General features: G+C 45.4%; 1 protein-coding gene across 1 annotated transcript in view; it reads right to left on the bottom strand.

Moving 5' to 3' along the window:
• Window positions 1-17,500, bottom strand: part of LOC134444429 (fibrosin-1-like protein) — a 329,076-nt gene that overhangs the window by 83,092 nt on the left and 228,484 nt on the right. The window contains exon 5 of the mRNA XM_063193753.1: window positions 8,704-8,733. Within this exon, the coding sequence (XP_063049823.1) occupies window positions 8,704-8,733 (30 nt within the window). The remainder of the gene's footprint in view (window positions 1-8,703; window positions 8,734-17,500) is intronic.

Below are 17,500 nucleotides of genomic sequence, written 5' to 3'. Positions count from 1 at the left end.
GAAATATACTCCGGCATTCCAGCGCAGATGCCATTTTAAACAGCCTGCTCAGTGCTCATCACAGGCCTTACTTAAGATAATCAAACACAACAAGTGAATCATTACACCAAGTGCGCCGGGGTCACTCAAAGTGCTGTCAGAAGATCTGAGCAAAGAACAAACATCTTTTGTTTATCTAAACCTAATGCACCAAAATTGTGTATTATGGTTAGAGACGGTAGTGATGCACACGGACTTGAGAACATGGACATTGGGTCAATATCTAGAAAGGCAGGCATAGATCTTCAGATTTGAAAGTCTGACAACAACAGATCAGACAAAGATGTCGGCTAAAAGCAGCCTCATAAAGTATGCCGTTCCCGAGGAGGAACATTTTACTACTGATCTAAAAAAACTGAACTAGAACTACCATAGTACTACAAAGGTACCTCTAGTGGCACGCTGTAATAGTCATTGAAATGTAACTACCATAGCACTACAATACTATGAAACAACACAGGCCCTTTAGTAATGCACCACGACTTGGTCATTACCATACTGGTAACAACAAATGTATAAAGCCGCGTCTTAAAGGGGTATGCCACTATTTTGGGGCTTAATACAGTTAAAATCGTTGGCCAGGGTTTATAAAGGTGGTAAAGTGTCTTATTTTTCATGTAAGCCGTTGTCTTGCTTTAAGACAAGTTAAAAGAGGGAGCATGTCGCTAAGCTAGTGAAAGTCAATGGATCCGTGTAGCATGCTACATGCTACACGGATCCATTGACATGCTATATGCTACACGGATCCATTGACTTTCACTAGCTTAGTTACATACTCCCTCTTTTAACTTGTCTTAAAGCAAGACAACGCTTAACATGAAAAATAAGAGACTTTACCATCTTTATAAACCCCAGCCAACGATTTTAACTGTATTAAGCCCCAAAATAGTGGCATACAAGGGGTTAAGGAGGAAATACAGGTTCCAGGATAAAAGTAACTTAGTAGCAACTCATACCATGTCTGTGTTAAAATACCACAATTCTTGTAGTGACAATAGTGCAACAACAATGTGTAAGGTATTAAAACAAAGTAGTTATAGCATTGTTTATGGGGGTTGTCTTTGACGCACATCTGGTTTTCTATGACATATGCTCTCTCTGTGAAATGTTCTCATGACAGTTTGACAATCCCCCAGTCCGGAGAGATTGCACGTTCCCGCCATGCTTCCGTAGCTATCTAGTGGAAAAGTTTTAAAAATGCCCATGCCATAGAGTCAGTGAGAACACTCAAGAACATTTGCACCGACTGCTGCATTTTATAAGAAAACCCTGGGTCTTAGTCCAGTGACAAAACAATAACCTTCACAGAGAGAGAGCGCACCGCACACACATTTGAGACGCAAATTCCTCCCCTGGAATTCAAATAGACCTTTAAATTCAAGCAGCGATCAAGGCTCACCACACATTTGTGCACCAAATGTACAACAGATGTATCCCTTGACGACCAAAGCAACCCTTACATTCAGGCAGGGGGAAACAGGAGATGAGAGAACATTGAAAACAGCCTAATATAAATTAGACAGAAAAGTGTTTCCAGACCACCGTAATTACTCCAGAACTAACATGGTGACGCAGGCCTTAGCTGTGTGCAAGCCTACCCCCCCTTTTTTTCTCCTCACGGCAGAGACAAACAAAGTCGGACAGGAGGAAAAATGACATCTACATATTAAAGTCTCTGTCGTACGTGTCAGTTATAATTTCACACCGCCCGTGGGGACGGGAATTAAACTAGTCAGCGCCGGTGCGATCTCATTCTTCCTTCCTCCATTTTGAATCCGCTAAGAATCCTCAAGCTGGGGGAGAATATTGCCGGCAAATTGGTTTTAAATTAAAGGCGGCGGCGAGGCTTTCTGCTTTCTCAGCTCTTTCCCAGGTGCACTTAATCTAATTTCATTAAAGAGATGAGGACGGATGATCACTTGTGTCGAAACATTAAGCTGCTACGCTTCCTTTTTTTCCACAGCTCCTCCATAAAAACTATTAGGCCTGTCAGCGACCTGGTGGGCGGGCTGTTTGTTATTGAATACGAGATGTCAGAGAGGAAAATCAGCGGACGGATGCACTCCGGGGATGGGGTGAGGTGGGGTGGGGGCTTAGATGGGAAAGAGAAGGACCACATCATTATTATTCATTTTCTTTTCTGCAAGGCAAAATAGAAGATGAGATGGGGAGGTGGATAAGATAGGATAGGGGGTGGGCAGAGACATGTAGGTGGTGGACAAAAAGCACAGGCTTTTTTTGTTCAGACGCGCTTGTTGTATGTAGGCAGACGGTTGCTACTTCAGGAATAAGACTGACACTCACGATACGCCACCTTGGAGAATAGCGCCCGCCAAGCCATTACTGATAAGCTTTCAGCAGGGCATCATCTATGTGATACTGCATTCATTCTCCACGCGGGGAGATAAGAGAAGCAGGAATTAATGTGTCAGTCAAGGCTGTACTTCTTCGTCTGATGGGAGACTACAACAAGCATTAAGTTGCAGGAGCAGGAATATGGTAATCTTCCCTTAGGGGGAGGAAAAAAGAGGAAGGAAATTCAGTTCTGTGGTTATTTGCCAGTTAGGGCTGCACAAATACTGGCTTTAATGAGCATAGCTTTGTCCCTGTGATGTGACACTGCAGTCAGATCTTGACAGACTTCCTTTGTTAGGACCAACAGCATGTGGAAGAGAAAAAAAAACACTGACAGCCGATGAATCGGAGGGAAAAATGCACTTAAAAAAATCTGAGCTTCCATTACTGTGATGCACATAGAGTACATTCTGCAGTCCAAACAACTAGGCATGGGCTAGGTTCAAAACAGCGATGGGAGTCATTTACGGTACGATACTGAGGCTGCATGTTTTTCATTCATCCCAGTGGAATGTAATTCTGAAAAATCCACTAAATGCACAGTACTGACATCAATAACTACGCCATTTACATTTTCTTGATTCCATGGCCTATTATCAAAATGGATTTTTACATATATTTCATTGTGCAAATACAGGCAAATGCATTAGACATTAGCGGTTTTACTGGAACAGTGACCCATAGCTTACACATGATGAGCTGTATCTGTTTCCTTTAGGTATCCTGGTGCATGGCACGGCATATTTTTGCTGTTACCAGAATGGCAATGACCAAGTCGTAGCGCATTACTGAAGGCCCTGCATTATGTCATAGTAGTGTAGTACTATGGTAGTTAACTTTTCAAGGACTATTACAGAGTGCCACTGGAGGTATGGTGTGCATTAAGGGGCTACATGCCCCTTTCCACTTGAAAGGTGACACAGCATCATCTTGTCGATAAGATAGAGGATTGATAAAACACTGTTTTCAAACCTGCTTGAGTTATGCAGAGCACATGCAACCTGGCTCACACAGCTAAATATTTGTAAAATTGCATCACATGAAATCATTTCAAGGTATTTCGAAAATCTCACCAAAAGTATGATAGAAAGGGACAAATATAGAATACTAACTGTAATTTGCACTAGCTAGACATGTCCGTTAGATGCACTGATGCACTCTGGACTATGGTACTCTGGAACCAGCGGATATCTGTTAGCTAATGTCCCTTGCAAACAAGCTACATTTTCAGCACTTCAAACTCTGGCACGTCAGTAAAGCGTTCTATTATCTGTTGAAAAATATGAATGCTATGACTGCAAATTTGACAATATAGTATAATGATGCCATATAAATAAATAGAAAATACTTCATCCCCTTAAAATAAACAAGAAGCATGACGTGCACATGTATTCAACAGCTGCATTCCTCCAAAAACAGTTTTATGGCAAAATAAAAAATATCTAATTGACGGGAAAGTGGGCAAAATATCTATAAATGCTGCAACTCTTTTGTAATGAAATATTCTTAAACATATTATCCAGCCCTCTGAAGTCAAGTTTCACCAAAAAATATGATTACCAGACAACACCACCATTCAAATAAAGATTTCCTCGCAAAAGCGTCTAATGGGCAACACATGCTCTTTGGGCCGCGGCATACTGTAATTAATGTTTAATCAATAGTAGAAGTCAGAGAGACCGCGGAAAAACAAAAATACATGAACTCATCTGACACCATGTACAATCCAATAAAGCTGTAGTATGCCAGAAAGACACCCATAGCATACCAGAGGGCTTTGTTTAATAGAAAGAGCCTCTGTTGAAGAGGTCTGTTTAAAAACATGTGGTTTGCCTATTCATGAACATTTAATTGAGCACAGTTACGCTGAGGCCCCTGATTTACGATGTGACTTCTGAAAGGAACATAAAACAAAGAAAACATTTCTCTGAAAGGAAAGCGGAGGCCTTATGGATGACACTGGGGTCAGAGGAAAGGTTGCGTAGGGTGAGCATTTCAATTGCTCTTTTAGTGGTGAAGTTAGCCCCGTCAAATCCCCTTTCCGTGGATTATTAACAGACGAGCACTGGTGCACAGACCAGCACAGGCTCCGACAAAACTCTCCAACTTGAAAAAAAATTCTCAACGGCAATTGCCTGAAATCTGACAGGACGTTCATTCCAGGAATAACATGATACGTCCCCGTGAAGGCCTTGGATTACAGCAGCGTGCATTTTATGCAAACCTCCTGTGTCTATTTTGTTAAGACCTGGATGAGCTACATTGTATCATGTGGAATCTAATTGCATGAGCTTAATTCCCCCGAGGGCTTTCGATCCCCAACCACAATGAGGCACTAGCAGCATGCCCAGCTATTCTGACATGCCACAATGCATGTTTGAAGGAGCCTGCCAAACCCGCGAGAAATGTCCGCACAATGCAAAATTAGTCTGTGGCTCTCAGGAATCCAACACAAAACAGATGGAGAGCACAGCGGAGTACATGTGACAAGACACTGAGAAGTCTCAGCAGTGCTCCAAGGGAAAGGGAAGGGAGCTTTTCAATTGCTGGCTTTCAGCTTTTCTTCATGGAGTTCATTTTGAAAAAAGAAAAAAAAACCTGTTACGAGTAGAGTGCTAATTCTCCACATCATGAGATTCATTCCAAGGTATCAATGGAGACAGCCTCCATAAGTCAATTTTTTTTTTTAAAAATAGAACGATAGTCAGTAAATCAATGAGCCTTTAATGACTGTTCATCCGAATCCTTACATGGACGCCAAACCGATGCTGCTTTCACTGGAATCTGAAGTCACTTACCGAAACCATCAATTTAAACATAAAGTGTCCTACGTTATATGGTCTGCCATATCTACACGGCGGAGCTGTTTATTCAAATCAGCAGAGTTGATTGCATCCAACAAGCACACCTGCAGGCAATATTCTAATTAGGGTAATCTGTTAAAGCCCTGACAAATGGGGGCGTTCAGGTGCGCTCTGATCTGAAGAGAAAGGCAGCCATTGTTTTCGCTGGGAAAAACGGAGGTGGAGACGGCACCTGTTGCTTCAAGGGAGCGGAGAAAATTACCGGGTTGGCATTCTGCAAAAGTGTGCACAATTACGTACGGCAGTGTTAATTTGGCCAAGTGAAATGCCTCATTGTCAACAGTGCAGGATTTCGAAATTAAAAAAAGTTCTTGTCTGCTCTTGAAGCTTTTGATTACACAACATTACCCCTTTTCTAGCAGTTTTAAAACACGTGTTGCAAACCAAGAGAATAATGACAACTTTTCTCTTCGTAATCATACAGGCCACATTTGCAATAGTTATGATAGCTTAGAAGTGGCGTGTGCTTTAATGTGCACAAAGTGGTTCTGCTGCTGTGTGATTTATGAAACAGGAACGTTCCCTTTACACCACATCTGAAATGAAAAACAGCCATGCATTCAAAAATGAAAATGAAGTAGACAGCCACACGGCAATTTCGGATGTTGGAACAAAGTCTTTTTTTCGCCCCCTTTCAGCTGAAGGGCCTGTTGAGTTTAAAGGCCATTTTGCAGTGCACAATACAGTCTATCCAGGCAGCTCCAGTTGAAACAATGCAGTGGGTGATGTGTATTCAGTGGGCATCGCCCCAGTTTGGAAAAGACCCCCTACTGCTCAGGAAGACTTTTGTGTGTGTGTGTGTGTGAGAGAGAGAGCTCACGTCAGTCAATCAACATGATTCCTTGACATGGCTCACTCCTTCCCTCTCTCCCTCCTTCCTTCTCTCTCTCCCTCCCTCCCTCCCTCTGACCAGGCCTCTCAAGATGGACAAGAAAACAAAACTTGATGGATGTGCTGTGGAGAGACTGATGGAGGGAGGGACGAAAGGTACACAGTGAGTCTTTCTCACAACTGAATCCCCCCTTCCACCAATTGCTTCCACATGCTTCAAAAACACCATGCAAAAAAAGAATGCAAAATGATGGGAGAGAGGGGGATCCAACCCTCCTCCCCCTCTCCACCATCCTCCACCACCGCCAGGCCCACCAACAGGAAGGGACAAATGGATATGTTGTCCCGGGCCCAGAGACACAGGGGGCCCAGAATTGGGTCTCCATTGCATTGTATGTATTGGGTAGGGGGCCCTTTCAGATGACTTGTGTCCTGGGTCCTGGGTTGTGACCACGGCCGCCACCACCACAGCAGGACATCTGGCTTTGCCATTTCCAGGGGCTGCTGCTGAACAACATAATGACACGTCCATGTGGCAGGTGCCTGAGCTGAGGTGCCTTGACAAGAGTCATGTACTGCGGCAGAGGTGGTGGTCCGGAGGTGCGAGGCAGGTCGGCCCGGTCGCTCAGTCAGGTCGACATGAGAACGAGCTGGTGCACGGTGGTAAGCCTGCTCCCCTAACCCCACCAGGGTTGCCAGATGAGGTGGATGATTTCCTGCACAAAAAATGCCCAAAACCCTGGAAGCATTAAATCCCGCCCAATTCTATTGATTGCTATGGCCAAAAAATTGGCATTTTTTCTTTAAATTCCATTTTTTTCCCACAGACGGCCATCCTAAGCTGCCCGATTGGGCGGGAAACCGCCTAATCTGGCAACACTGAACCCCACCTCCACCACCCCACAATACCTCGCTCCTCCAAGACCCCCTGGCGGGCAGGTCAGTGTCAGTGAGCTGGATGGGATACGACAACAAGGGTACAGGGCCCTCTTCCTCTTCCTGTCAAAGCAGCACGTGGCTTGGCCTGGACTCGCCTTCGGTTCAATGAGGAGACAAAAGCCTATTGACTTGCCAGGGTTACGGTTAATGCAAATTGCACCCGCTATCGATGCATTATTTATGGGCCCGAGGTGCAGACGTTTCCACAGACTTGGGAGCTAAGCTTACAGGAGATTAGCCATGCTATCTCATTCATTTATGAGCAGGTAATTGTTTAACTGCGGGGGAATTAACACGTGTAAGAGATCCATTGGAGGGTCAACCCCTTTTATGGTGGCAGTCATAAACAGCGTTATCTTCTCTCCCCGAGATGCATATACACGCACAGGTATTGTGACAGAGATAGGCTTTTAGGGCTGATAAGTTTCCAGGTTAGATGAGACAGCCAAAAAGCACCTGGATCTGACCACTCCGGATTTCCCCCTCCAGGGGTCAAAAACCCTATTTGAGGTTGAACAGAGAGCATACTACTCGCTATTTATCTCCCCCACGTTCAGTAGTGGGGAGTGTACTGTACTGTAGCTATAGGGGTTTGTCAAATAAAATCAGCTCTTTTCCCAGACTGGAAATCAATCTAATTATGGAGTATCCTCTGGAGCATAATCAATGAAGATGAGAATAGTGTGACACATGAATAAATGGGGGCCGAGATGAGGCCTCTACACCCCCACCCCCCACGTGCATCTGGAGCACCCCCGACCGCTTCTGATCAATATAAATAACCAGCACATAATTCCATAATCCATCACTTACCTGCGCCTTCACCCGCGGTGACAAATGTTTACTCACAGAGCCATTACAGCACATTTGATCATAAAGTGACAAAATTGGATTTTTATGCAAATACCCCCCTCCCCCCACAAAAAATGAAAATGGTGGCAATACCTCAGCAAAATATGAATGTGTGTATCAAGTGTAGAGACAAGCTCAAACAATACATCACCCTTCGCCAGTACCGCAGGCTGTTTTCTACCTCTAAACTAGATCTGAGGATCTGAACGGGAAACAGGATATACTGCTTGACAACCCCCCGCCCCCCAAACACTGACAACTCGCTGTCATTCCCTTCCAACCCACCAACCCTTACCTGTCACCCACACCTTTAAAACACACTATCCCCCCCCAAACACACACACACAAACACACACACACACACACACACACACACACACACACACACACACACACACACACACACACACACACACACACACACACACACACACACACTTTTTTAAAATGTGTCTCTCCTTGTACTGGATGTTCCTCGCAGCTCTCTCCCATATCGTATCCCCTTTCCACTCTCAAGTCAGATGCAAATGCTCAACAGTAGTGCGAGTAGCGTGACGACTAACTTCCCCTATCTCTCATCTCTTGCCACGCCAACGGGAAACGTATTTATGTGCTCCGCACAAACCCAGGGATTGACACTCACCGCACTTCACTGGCAACATATCATGTGGCTACAAAAAGTAAACAAGACACTGAGAGAGAGAGATAGGGAGAGAGAGAGAGAAAGAGAGAGAGAGAGAGAGAGAGAGAGAGAGAGAGAGAGAGAAAGAGAAAGAGAAAGAGAAAGAGAAAGATTAAGAGAAAAAGAAAGAAAACAGCTTACCTTGTCATCAATGTCACTCTCGCTGTCACACTGTAAGAGCAGAGAAAGAGAAACAGAAAGAATTATTCATTTGCCCCCCACCTCATTATCACTGCAGATGTTATTTTGGTGTGCGACTTCGCTTCTTCTGTGACAGCTTTCAAGACAAAAGAGAACAAGATGAGGGCGAAGAAACAGTGGAATCTGAAAGCCTTGCCTTTTTCAAGGTCTGAAAAGGAACGGGGGCAAAGAAAGAGAAGTTTCTTCCTCTTTCTCTCTGTTTTTTTCCCCAAAATAAAATCCTCCTCTGGTATGGTATGGTATGGTATTCCGGTGTATTTCGGTGTCAGTAATTTTGTTGTTGTTGCTATAGTGGACACTCTAACTTGAACAAAACCAATTTGAAATGCTGCCCGCCTCTGAACTGAAGCACTGCACTTTCCCTTTCATGACTGGCTGGATAATCAGAGGACCCCATACTGTTTAAGAGTGCATAAAACACTGGCTATAGCCCTCGCTCCACTCCAGACGACTTTAAACACCGGCTGCCAGGGTCTAGTAATGTTGTAGAAGAAAAGGCAAAAAATTGTGACCAAAACCTTCACCCACACATAGTACATGAAACACCACTGGCTTGTAATTAAAGACATTGGTTCTCTAAGCACGATGCAGCAAACTAACTCGGTTCATCATTGCATTCCTTTATATAACTGGCGGGCAAGGGAAACGGCTCAGATTGCTTGTGTCCTTGCCAAAGATCCCTCCATCACGTATTATGCTCATCCTGCCGTCCAGTTAAGACAAATTTGGGAGGTGAGAGGCCTCGCAGGCTGAGATGAGAATCCGTTTGGGAGATGCAGATGCACAAGGTCAATGAGAGAGATGGCTTCTACCAGTGTAGGCGGACCACCGATCTGTAGTACAGCCTTACATAAACAGCCCACTCAGTCAAATATGTTCTTTCAAACCAAATGGTTACATGACTATCTCATCTACAGTAACATTCAAGTCAGGGGGAGTTCATTCCCAGGAGATGTCAATTTTATTTACAAAAAAAAGAAAGATTTTGTTATGAGTTACATGTGCTCTCTCCCATTGCAAGAAAGTTGCAACGAGGTTAAAAGAGAAGCTATGTCCACAAGCCAAGGCTAAAGCCGAGTGCATATGCTTTGCAAAACTACAAACGGTAGAGCAGTTAACCTTTTAAACAATGTACCAATTCATGTGGTCTCACACAGCGTACTGCCAAGTAACAAATTTTTTTCTCTCAAAAAATGGAAAATAGGCCAAACGTCAGAATAATAACAATGACACACGATTGCCTGTAGGGCTGACATTCTAAGATCTAGAAAGAATTGCCACAATTTTTGTGCATGCGAAACGAAAAGGCTACAATTGTGTCCATGTACGTAGCTGCTTGTGATTCTATTAGCACTGTAAAAGAGGATTTTCTCGCCAGCCAGCCCTTCCCTTAATGAGAGCGGCGACCTGCTCGCTTTCATTTCCGTCATTAATCCTCATTTCTTTCCATTTTCCTCCCGCTCTCTTACCAGGCGATATAAGAGTCTCGGTAAGGCCCTAACCATTTTTTTGTTTAAAAAGACGCTGTGTGATCTACGCCAAGAGGGGCAGAGCTAAAAAGGACAGACCTTTCCGAGACCTCGGCGCTGGGGGAACAATACAAAGAAATTAAGCCGAGAAAGCATAAGCAAAGAGGAAAAAAAAGAAAGAAAGAAGGGGGCGCTCTAGAAATCTGCCTTCAATCTGTCAATTAAGTTTCTGTGGCAACATATTTAAGTGGCCCTCCGCACTTTGTTTAACTTCTTTTCAGCACTAGGCACAAAGGGGGAAAGGGGGGGTGGGTGGTTCATGGGTTTGTTTTTTTTGTATTAGTGTGGTGTGGGTCCAAATGTGTAATGAAGTAACGGGTACAATAAGCACCGCAGGCCAGTAGCCATGGGAAGGGGAAGGAAAAAAAGCTTCTCCACAGCATGAATACATCTTTTCTCTCTCGCATTCACTGCAGGGCAAAAAAGACTGAACAGTTTTAAGTCAAGAGATTTAGTGTCTCAATGTGTGGGTAACACTTTACAATAATGGTACATGAATAATAACGGAATAATGTTGGAAGTAATGTATGATTCATGGTGAATTAACACATAATTTATGTATGCAGTGATGTTTAATCTATTATTAGTCAATGAGGAGTCACTATTGTAGTCATGATGACTCACCATTAAGTAATTGTGGTACAACCAAGGGTAATTAATGGTGTGAATTACAAGTGTCAATATATCATATATTAACACTGCTGATGAAAATCCTGATATATTGATCCAATCATACATGAATCCAACCTTAATTAATGATGCGTGCGTAATAATGGAATAATGTTGTAAGTAATGTCATCAGAGATGTGGACTCGAGTCCTGTGACTCCGACTTGAGTGTGACGAGTCAGGGGTGTGAAGACCAATCTTCTGTGTTTTGTTTGCATCCAGTTTTTAATAGCCTATCTCTGTGGTTCTCAACCTTTTTTTAAGGAAACGCCCACTGGACCTCATCGTAAGCCTCCCAACGCCCCCTTGACCTGATCATAAGCCTGCCAATGCCCCTCTTAGTATTAAAAAATAAAATGGACTATCTGCTTTAATGGGAACTAAGCCCCGCCCACTCTCACCTGTATCCTTCTCAACGCCCCCCTAGAGCTCTACAACGCCCCCTGGGGGGCTGTACTGCCCCCGTTGAGTAACGCTAGCCTATCTAAATAAATGTAGACCTGCATGGTTAGGGCAATATCATGTTTTCAAAGGCACACTTCTTTAGAATAGGCTGGGGCGTTTTAAGCCTCATTGTGAAGCTACTGTGGTACCAATGCAATTTTTGTATGTATAGGCCTTTCTGGGTAATTCCATGCATATCAATGTGTGACTCAGTGTAGTAGGCCTATTTTCAGGTCAGAAATAAAGTCTTGAAAAAAATCTAGCCCCCTGACCACTTTCACCTAGGCATCCCTAGCTTAGTCTATTTTTTCCTCAGTGAAATTAAATGGTTTTACAACCAGGACTAGTTATGACCTGTCTGACCTGTGATTGAGATATGACTGGATCCATATGGCAGGATTATTATCCACAGTGGTGATGCTGACATTACTTACAACATTATTCCATTATTACTCATGCATCATTAATTAAGGTCGGATTCATGTATGATTGGATCGATATATCAGGATTTTCATCTGCAGTGTTAATATATGATATATTAACACTTGTAATTCACACCATTAATTACCCTTGGTTGTACCACAATTACTTAATGGTGAGTCATCATGACTACAATAGTGACTCCTCATTGACTAATAATAGATTAAACATCACTGCATACATAAATTATGTGTTAATTCACCATGAATCATACATTACTTCCAACATTATTCCATTACAAATAATGCACCATTATTGTAAAGTGTTACCCAATGTGCGTGTGTGTGTGTGTGTGTGTGTGTGTGTGTGTGTGTGTGTGTGTGTGTGTGTGTGTGTGTGTGCATGCTTGCATCCGTGTGTGTGTGTGTGTGTGTCTGTGCGTGTGTGTAAGAGTGTGCATGTGCAGTCATGTCAGTGCTATCTGCAAATCATCACACATCCCTTTCTCTCTCCCCTCAGCCTCGCCATGTCGTTCCATTTGTGCGTGAAAAGAGGAACAATAACTCCCAAGTATGCGGAAAAGCCAAGGCAATGTTGCAAGGACCACCATTTAAAAGGCACCGATTTTTCACTCTGTCCTGAATATCTGCCTTTGTTAGCATTCACTGGGACGAAGAGAAAAGAAAACAAGAAAAATGCAACGCGGGAGCGAAACACTACATGGGGGAGAAGAACATCCATAAACCTCACAGATGTATAAAACAGGTATTTAAGGGAGTATTTTCTGGTCACATTAATCATATCCCTCTGAATCTCTCTTCGCTGGCTGACATGTGGGGATTGCGAGCGTTTAAGAGAGATGAGGAGGAGGAAGAAGGAAAAGGGCTATGCGGGTTTGTTTAGGATTAGAGCAGACATTCGTTCACAGCCTGTCCAGTAATTCTCCACGGAATGTTTGTTAAACAAATCCTGATTGCTCAGCTTGGCTTGTCAGAAGACATTCATTATAAGGTTCGAGGTATTAAAGAAGGCGCACTGGCTTAGGCGACTGTCAGTCAACGCCACATTCAAGCTCCAATCCTTTCCCTTCGACCAGTCGAAAGGCGGTCGGTCACGAAGCAGGCGCATAAATAAAAGGAGACAGGCGCTGGCTCATCGACCCTTGTTTTCTTAAGTAATGTTCGTTTCTGGAGCAGTGGATAATCTGCTCGAATAATAAGCTTCTTTTTCGCGGTTCGGCAGCGTAGCCCTGAAACATGCCGATTCTTGGGTCATAACATTGTCTGGCAAAGCCTCGGCTGTATGGAAAAACAGACCACCGGCGTTAACAGAGATATACTCCCCTTGTGTAAGCCCAGCAGATGACACTTGGCCCCCACACGGTGATTCTCATTTTCCTTGTTATTTGCGAGTGACTGAAAAACTGGGGCAATGGGGGAGAAAGGAAATATCTGTCAGACAGTTTACAGCAGGGGGAGAAAAAGGAGGGGGGGCGGAGGGAAAAAAACCCTCCTCTTTCTCTATTCCTCTCTCTGCCTCTGCTCTCTCTCTCTGCTCTCCAGGAGTTCGGGAGCTCCGGCAGCGGGCCCCCACTGAACCCTTTCCACTCCACAGGAAAAAGGGGGAAAAACAATATCAAAAAGCACAGCTTGGTGCTGCTTACCCTCCACCACCACCACCACCAACACCACCACCATCCCTCAACCCCACTTCTCCTGGACGCCCACCCCCGAGGAGACCTAAACTGCAGCCGACCGTGCAGAGACGGGGCCCAGCCAGAGTCAAAGTGTCTGTCTTAACGGACATCTAACTCGGACTTGGAATGGAAAGGCAAGGGAAGGCGAGGCGAGGCAAAGGCAAGGCAGGACTTGCTTGCAGTTCGGTAGGAGAGAGGAGCAGACACACACACACAACACAAGCTCGATAGGGGGCTCGAAATGAGATCTGAGACCCCTGGCGCGCTCCGGTCGGTATGGGGCCCACTTCAGACAGGACAGAGAGGGGGCTCAGAACAAGAGCATGCTGTGCAGGGTGTGTGTGTGTGTGTGTGTGTGTGTGTGTGTGTGTGTGTGTGTGTGTGTGTGTGTGTGTGTGTGTGTGTGTGTGTGTGTGTGTGTGTGTGTGTGTGTGTGTGACAGGGCGTGTGTGTGTGTGTGTGTGTCTGTGTGTGTGTGTGTGAGTTTCATGCAGCTGGATTTCACAGTGATGGTTGATGGTTGGGGGGCAAGCCAACCAGGCACTGATACGTTATTGCCGAGCAGTTAGAGCACATGAGGAATGACTCGCCTCGCCTCGCCTCTCCTCCCTCCTCCTCCTCGGAAAAGCATGAAGGAGCAAGGGGAGTACTTCTGTGCAAGTGATGGAAATGCAATAACATATGCCACAAACTCTCTCTCTCTTACACACGCACGCACGCACACACACACACGCCCGCATGCATACATGCACACGCACATACGCACACACACACGCACACACACACACACACACACACACACACACACACACACGCACGCACACGCACACGCACACGCACACGCGCACACACACACACACACACACATACATGCGCACGCACGCACGCACGCACACACGCACACACACACACACAACCACACAAGCACACACACACGTCTGGGGGGATGTTGTTAAAAGTGTGGGGAGGCAGTATAAAAAAACACCCTCGCCTGACAGGAGGGGAGAAATGGTTCCCGAGGGGCTTTGCAGTAAGATCCAAAAAGAAGCCAATCCTGTCTCTCAGCTCCCTTACACCGAGCGAGCGAGCGAGCGAGCAACATCTGCAACCTGCCAACAACATCCCTGCACCATCACATCGATGGGTGGGGGGATGTGTGTGTGTGTGTGTGTGAGTGTGTGTGTGTCTGAAAGACTGAGAGAGAGAGAGAGAGAGAGAGAGAGAGAGAGAGAGAGAGAGAGAGAGAGAGAGAGAGAGAGGGTGAATAAAGAGTAAAGGGGTGGGAGAAGTAGTGAGGCTGTGGGGTGGAGTAGGGTGGAATGGGATGGGGTGAATACCGATGGTTTTGAGTTGAGTTTTTGTGCGTATGTGTATGTGTATGTGTATGTGTATGTGTATGTGTATGTGTGTGTGTGTGTGTGAGAGAGAGAGAGAGACAGAGAAAGAGGAGAGAGAATGAAAGGGGAAGTGTGGTGAAGGTATGATTGAGGCTATAGAGGAGAGAGAGAGAGAGAGAGAGAGAGAGAGAGAGAGAGAGAGAGAGAGAGAGAGAGAGAGAGAGAGAGAGAAATGGTCGAGGCTACAGGGAGCCGTGCTGTTGCCAGCCCCACCTTTTCCCGAACAGACACTTTTGACATTTACAAAGCTTTCAACGCCGCTCTCTGCGTGAGATTTATTCACCGCGGGTCTCGGACCGAACCCTTTGCCCTCCAGGCTAGCCGCTCGCCGCTTACTGCTCACCTCGAAACCTTTTCGCGATGAAAAGGGAAAATTAATGTGAATAGAGATGAAGGAGAAAAAAACAGCCAAAAACAAAATAAAAAAAAACAGGAATAAAAGAAAAAGTGTAACAGTCTGATATTTCAGCGCTTGTTTCTTTTGCTTTCCTGGACGTTTTAATAGGCGCAGAGCGGTCGAGGAGGGGGGGAAGACAATAAACGATGCACGTCCCGCAGCATATTAAACCCGACTGGCCAAATCGATAACACAGTTCCACCTGTCACATTCTGAGAACGCTCACAATGAATTCCGTGTCTCGCAGGGGGGAGTGATCGTTGGGAAAGACAAAACAGAAAAAGCGCTTGCATGATCCCCGCGTCCCGTTTGGCAAGGCCTGCGATAGCTGCGGGGGCCGTCTGGGTGAATGCTGATTGAGACCATACTTGCTGTGAAGGAGCTGTGAATATGCAGAGCGAGACCTGGCGAGGGCTGAAGTGTAGATGGCACACTATCGGGGGCTTTTTGGGAAGCGTAGGCTACACACAAGTGTGGAGTGGGGCTCGCTTGACTGGCAGCCTTGACGGAGCGACTTTAAGGGGTTTAATGAAACATATTTGATTTTAGCCGCCGTGATGGTTTTTCTGGTGGTGATTATGTGGGTCTTTTTAAGGATATGCCCAAACCATGTGGGGCTACATATGTAGGATGCAAGATGAGGTTTCTATCACATTTACCCCCTGCATTGGATTCTGGTGGACGATTATTTTCAGCTTTTTCGAGAGCTTAGGAAATGTGGTTTCTGATTTGAAGAAGATGGTAAAAAAACTTGTTGACCATTGCAATGACTGCGAAAAATATTCATAACAATGGATGTAGTCGAGGATTTGGTAAACAAGACAATCACATTTACATGGGTTATGTCTGAGGAAAAAAAATAAGCCAACCAATCACCTAGGTAGTTCTTACAAACAGCTAACATAAGAAAACAATTCTATCTAACACAAAAACAAACACCAAAAGTTCAGAAGAATCAAACAACTCTGTGATTCTAAGGCGTTCGAAGTGGAGGAAAGGTCATCGCAACGTTTGTAGTGTGAGTCACATCATCCTTTTTAGCGCTCGGACAAGAAGACATAAAAACTCCGCAACCACTCCACATTAAAGCATGCTAAGGCAATTCCACTTGACCCTTGAATAAAAGATGAGTGCTAAACCACCACCTCCTGGACCCTTCATTTGATCAAAGCATCAAATTTATACAGGCATTTGACCCCTGACCCCAACCCCAGGGCAGCATGGGAGGTCCTCAGGACTCCTGGAGGTCAGTTAGCTAGGCCCGGATTAGCACCCTATTGATCAGCCAGAAGAAGGGAGAGAAAGAGAGGAGAGGATAGGAGGATTGGAGGGATTTTAGCCACGAGATCCAGCTCCCGGTAATAGGATCGACCAACAGATTTGAAACTGAAAGGGCAGGAGAGAGGGAGGGATTGGGTCCGTGCAAGATGAGGAGGAGGTGAAGAAAACAATGTGCTATTTTGAAGAGGGAGGAAAGTAACATTTTGCATGTAAAACTCAGCGGTTTAAGGTGAAAGACCCTGTGACCCGGATGAAACTAAAAATATAACTCTTAGAAGGCAGAGAGAGAGAGAGAGAGAGAGAGAGAGAGAGAGAGAGAGAGAGAGAGAGAGAGAGAGAGAGAGAGAGAGAGAGAGAGAGAGAGAGAGCAATGCAGAAGCTAGACAGCAGCAAAACAAGGATAGGCAGATAGACATGCACTACAACCCCCTGAGGGATGAAAAATCCACTGACTTGAGGAAGCAGGGAGGTGGGGAAGGAGGAGAGGGAGATGGAGGACGAGAGGAGGATGGGGGTGTGCTGGTTGTTGCTGGTTGGGGCGGCATTAAATCAGGGACGTGAGGAGAGGCTCGAGGAGGAGAGAGGAGAGAGGAGGGAGGAGGGAGGAGGGAGGAGGGAGGCAGACTTGAACCCAGAGAGGCCAGAGCTGCCGAGGCCTCTCGCTGAGCCCAGGCCTTCTGTAAACAGCATGGTTGGCAAGCAGCACAGCTGCAGAGCTATTGCAAGTTGGGCCCACACAGAGGAGAGGAGGAGCAGGAGTGAAGAAGAGTGTGATGGAGGGAGGGAAGAGGGGGTGTTTTGGAGAGGGGAGGAGGAGGAGGAGGAGGAGGAGAGAGTGATGAGGGGAGGGGGTGTTTTGGAGGAGGGAGAGGAGGAGAAGATAGATAGGAGGAGGGTAGGGGGGT

Source organism: Engraulis encrasicolus, chromosome 3 (genome assembly GCF_034702125.1).
Source record: "Engraulis encrasicolus isolate BLACKSEA-1 chromosome 3, IST_EnEncr_1.0, whole genome shotgun sequence".
NCBI classification, from domain to species: domain Eukaryota; kingdom Metazoa; phylum Chordata; class Actinopteri; order Clupeiformes; family Engraulidae; genus Engraulis; species Engraulis encrasicolus.
The sequence above is the reverse complement of the archived record's forward strand: the minus strand, read 5'-3'. Positions and strand labels throughout refer to the sequence as shown.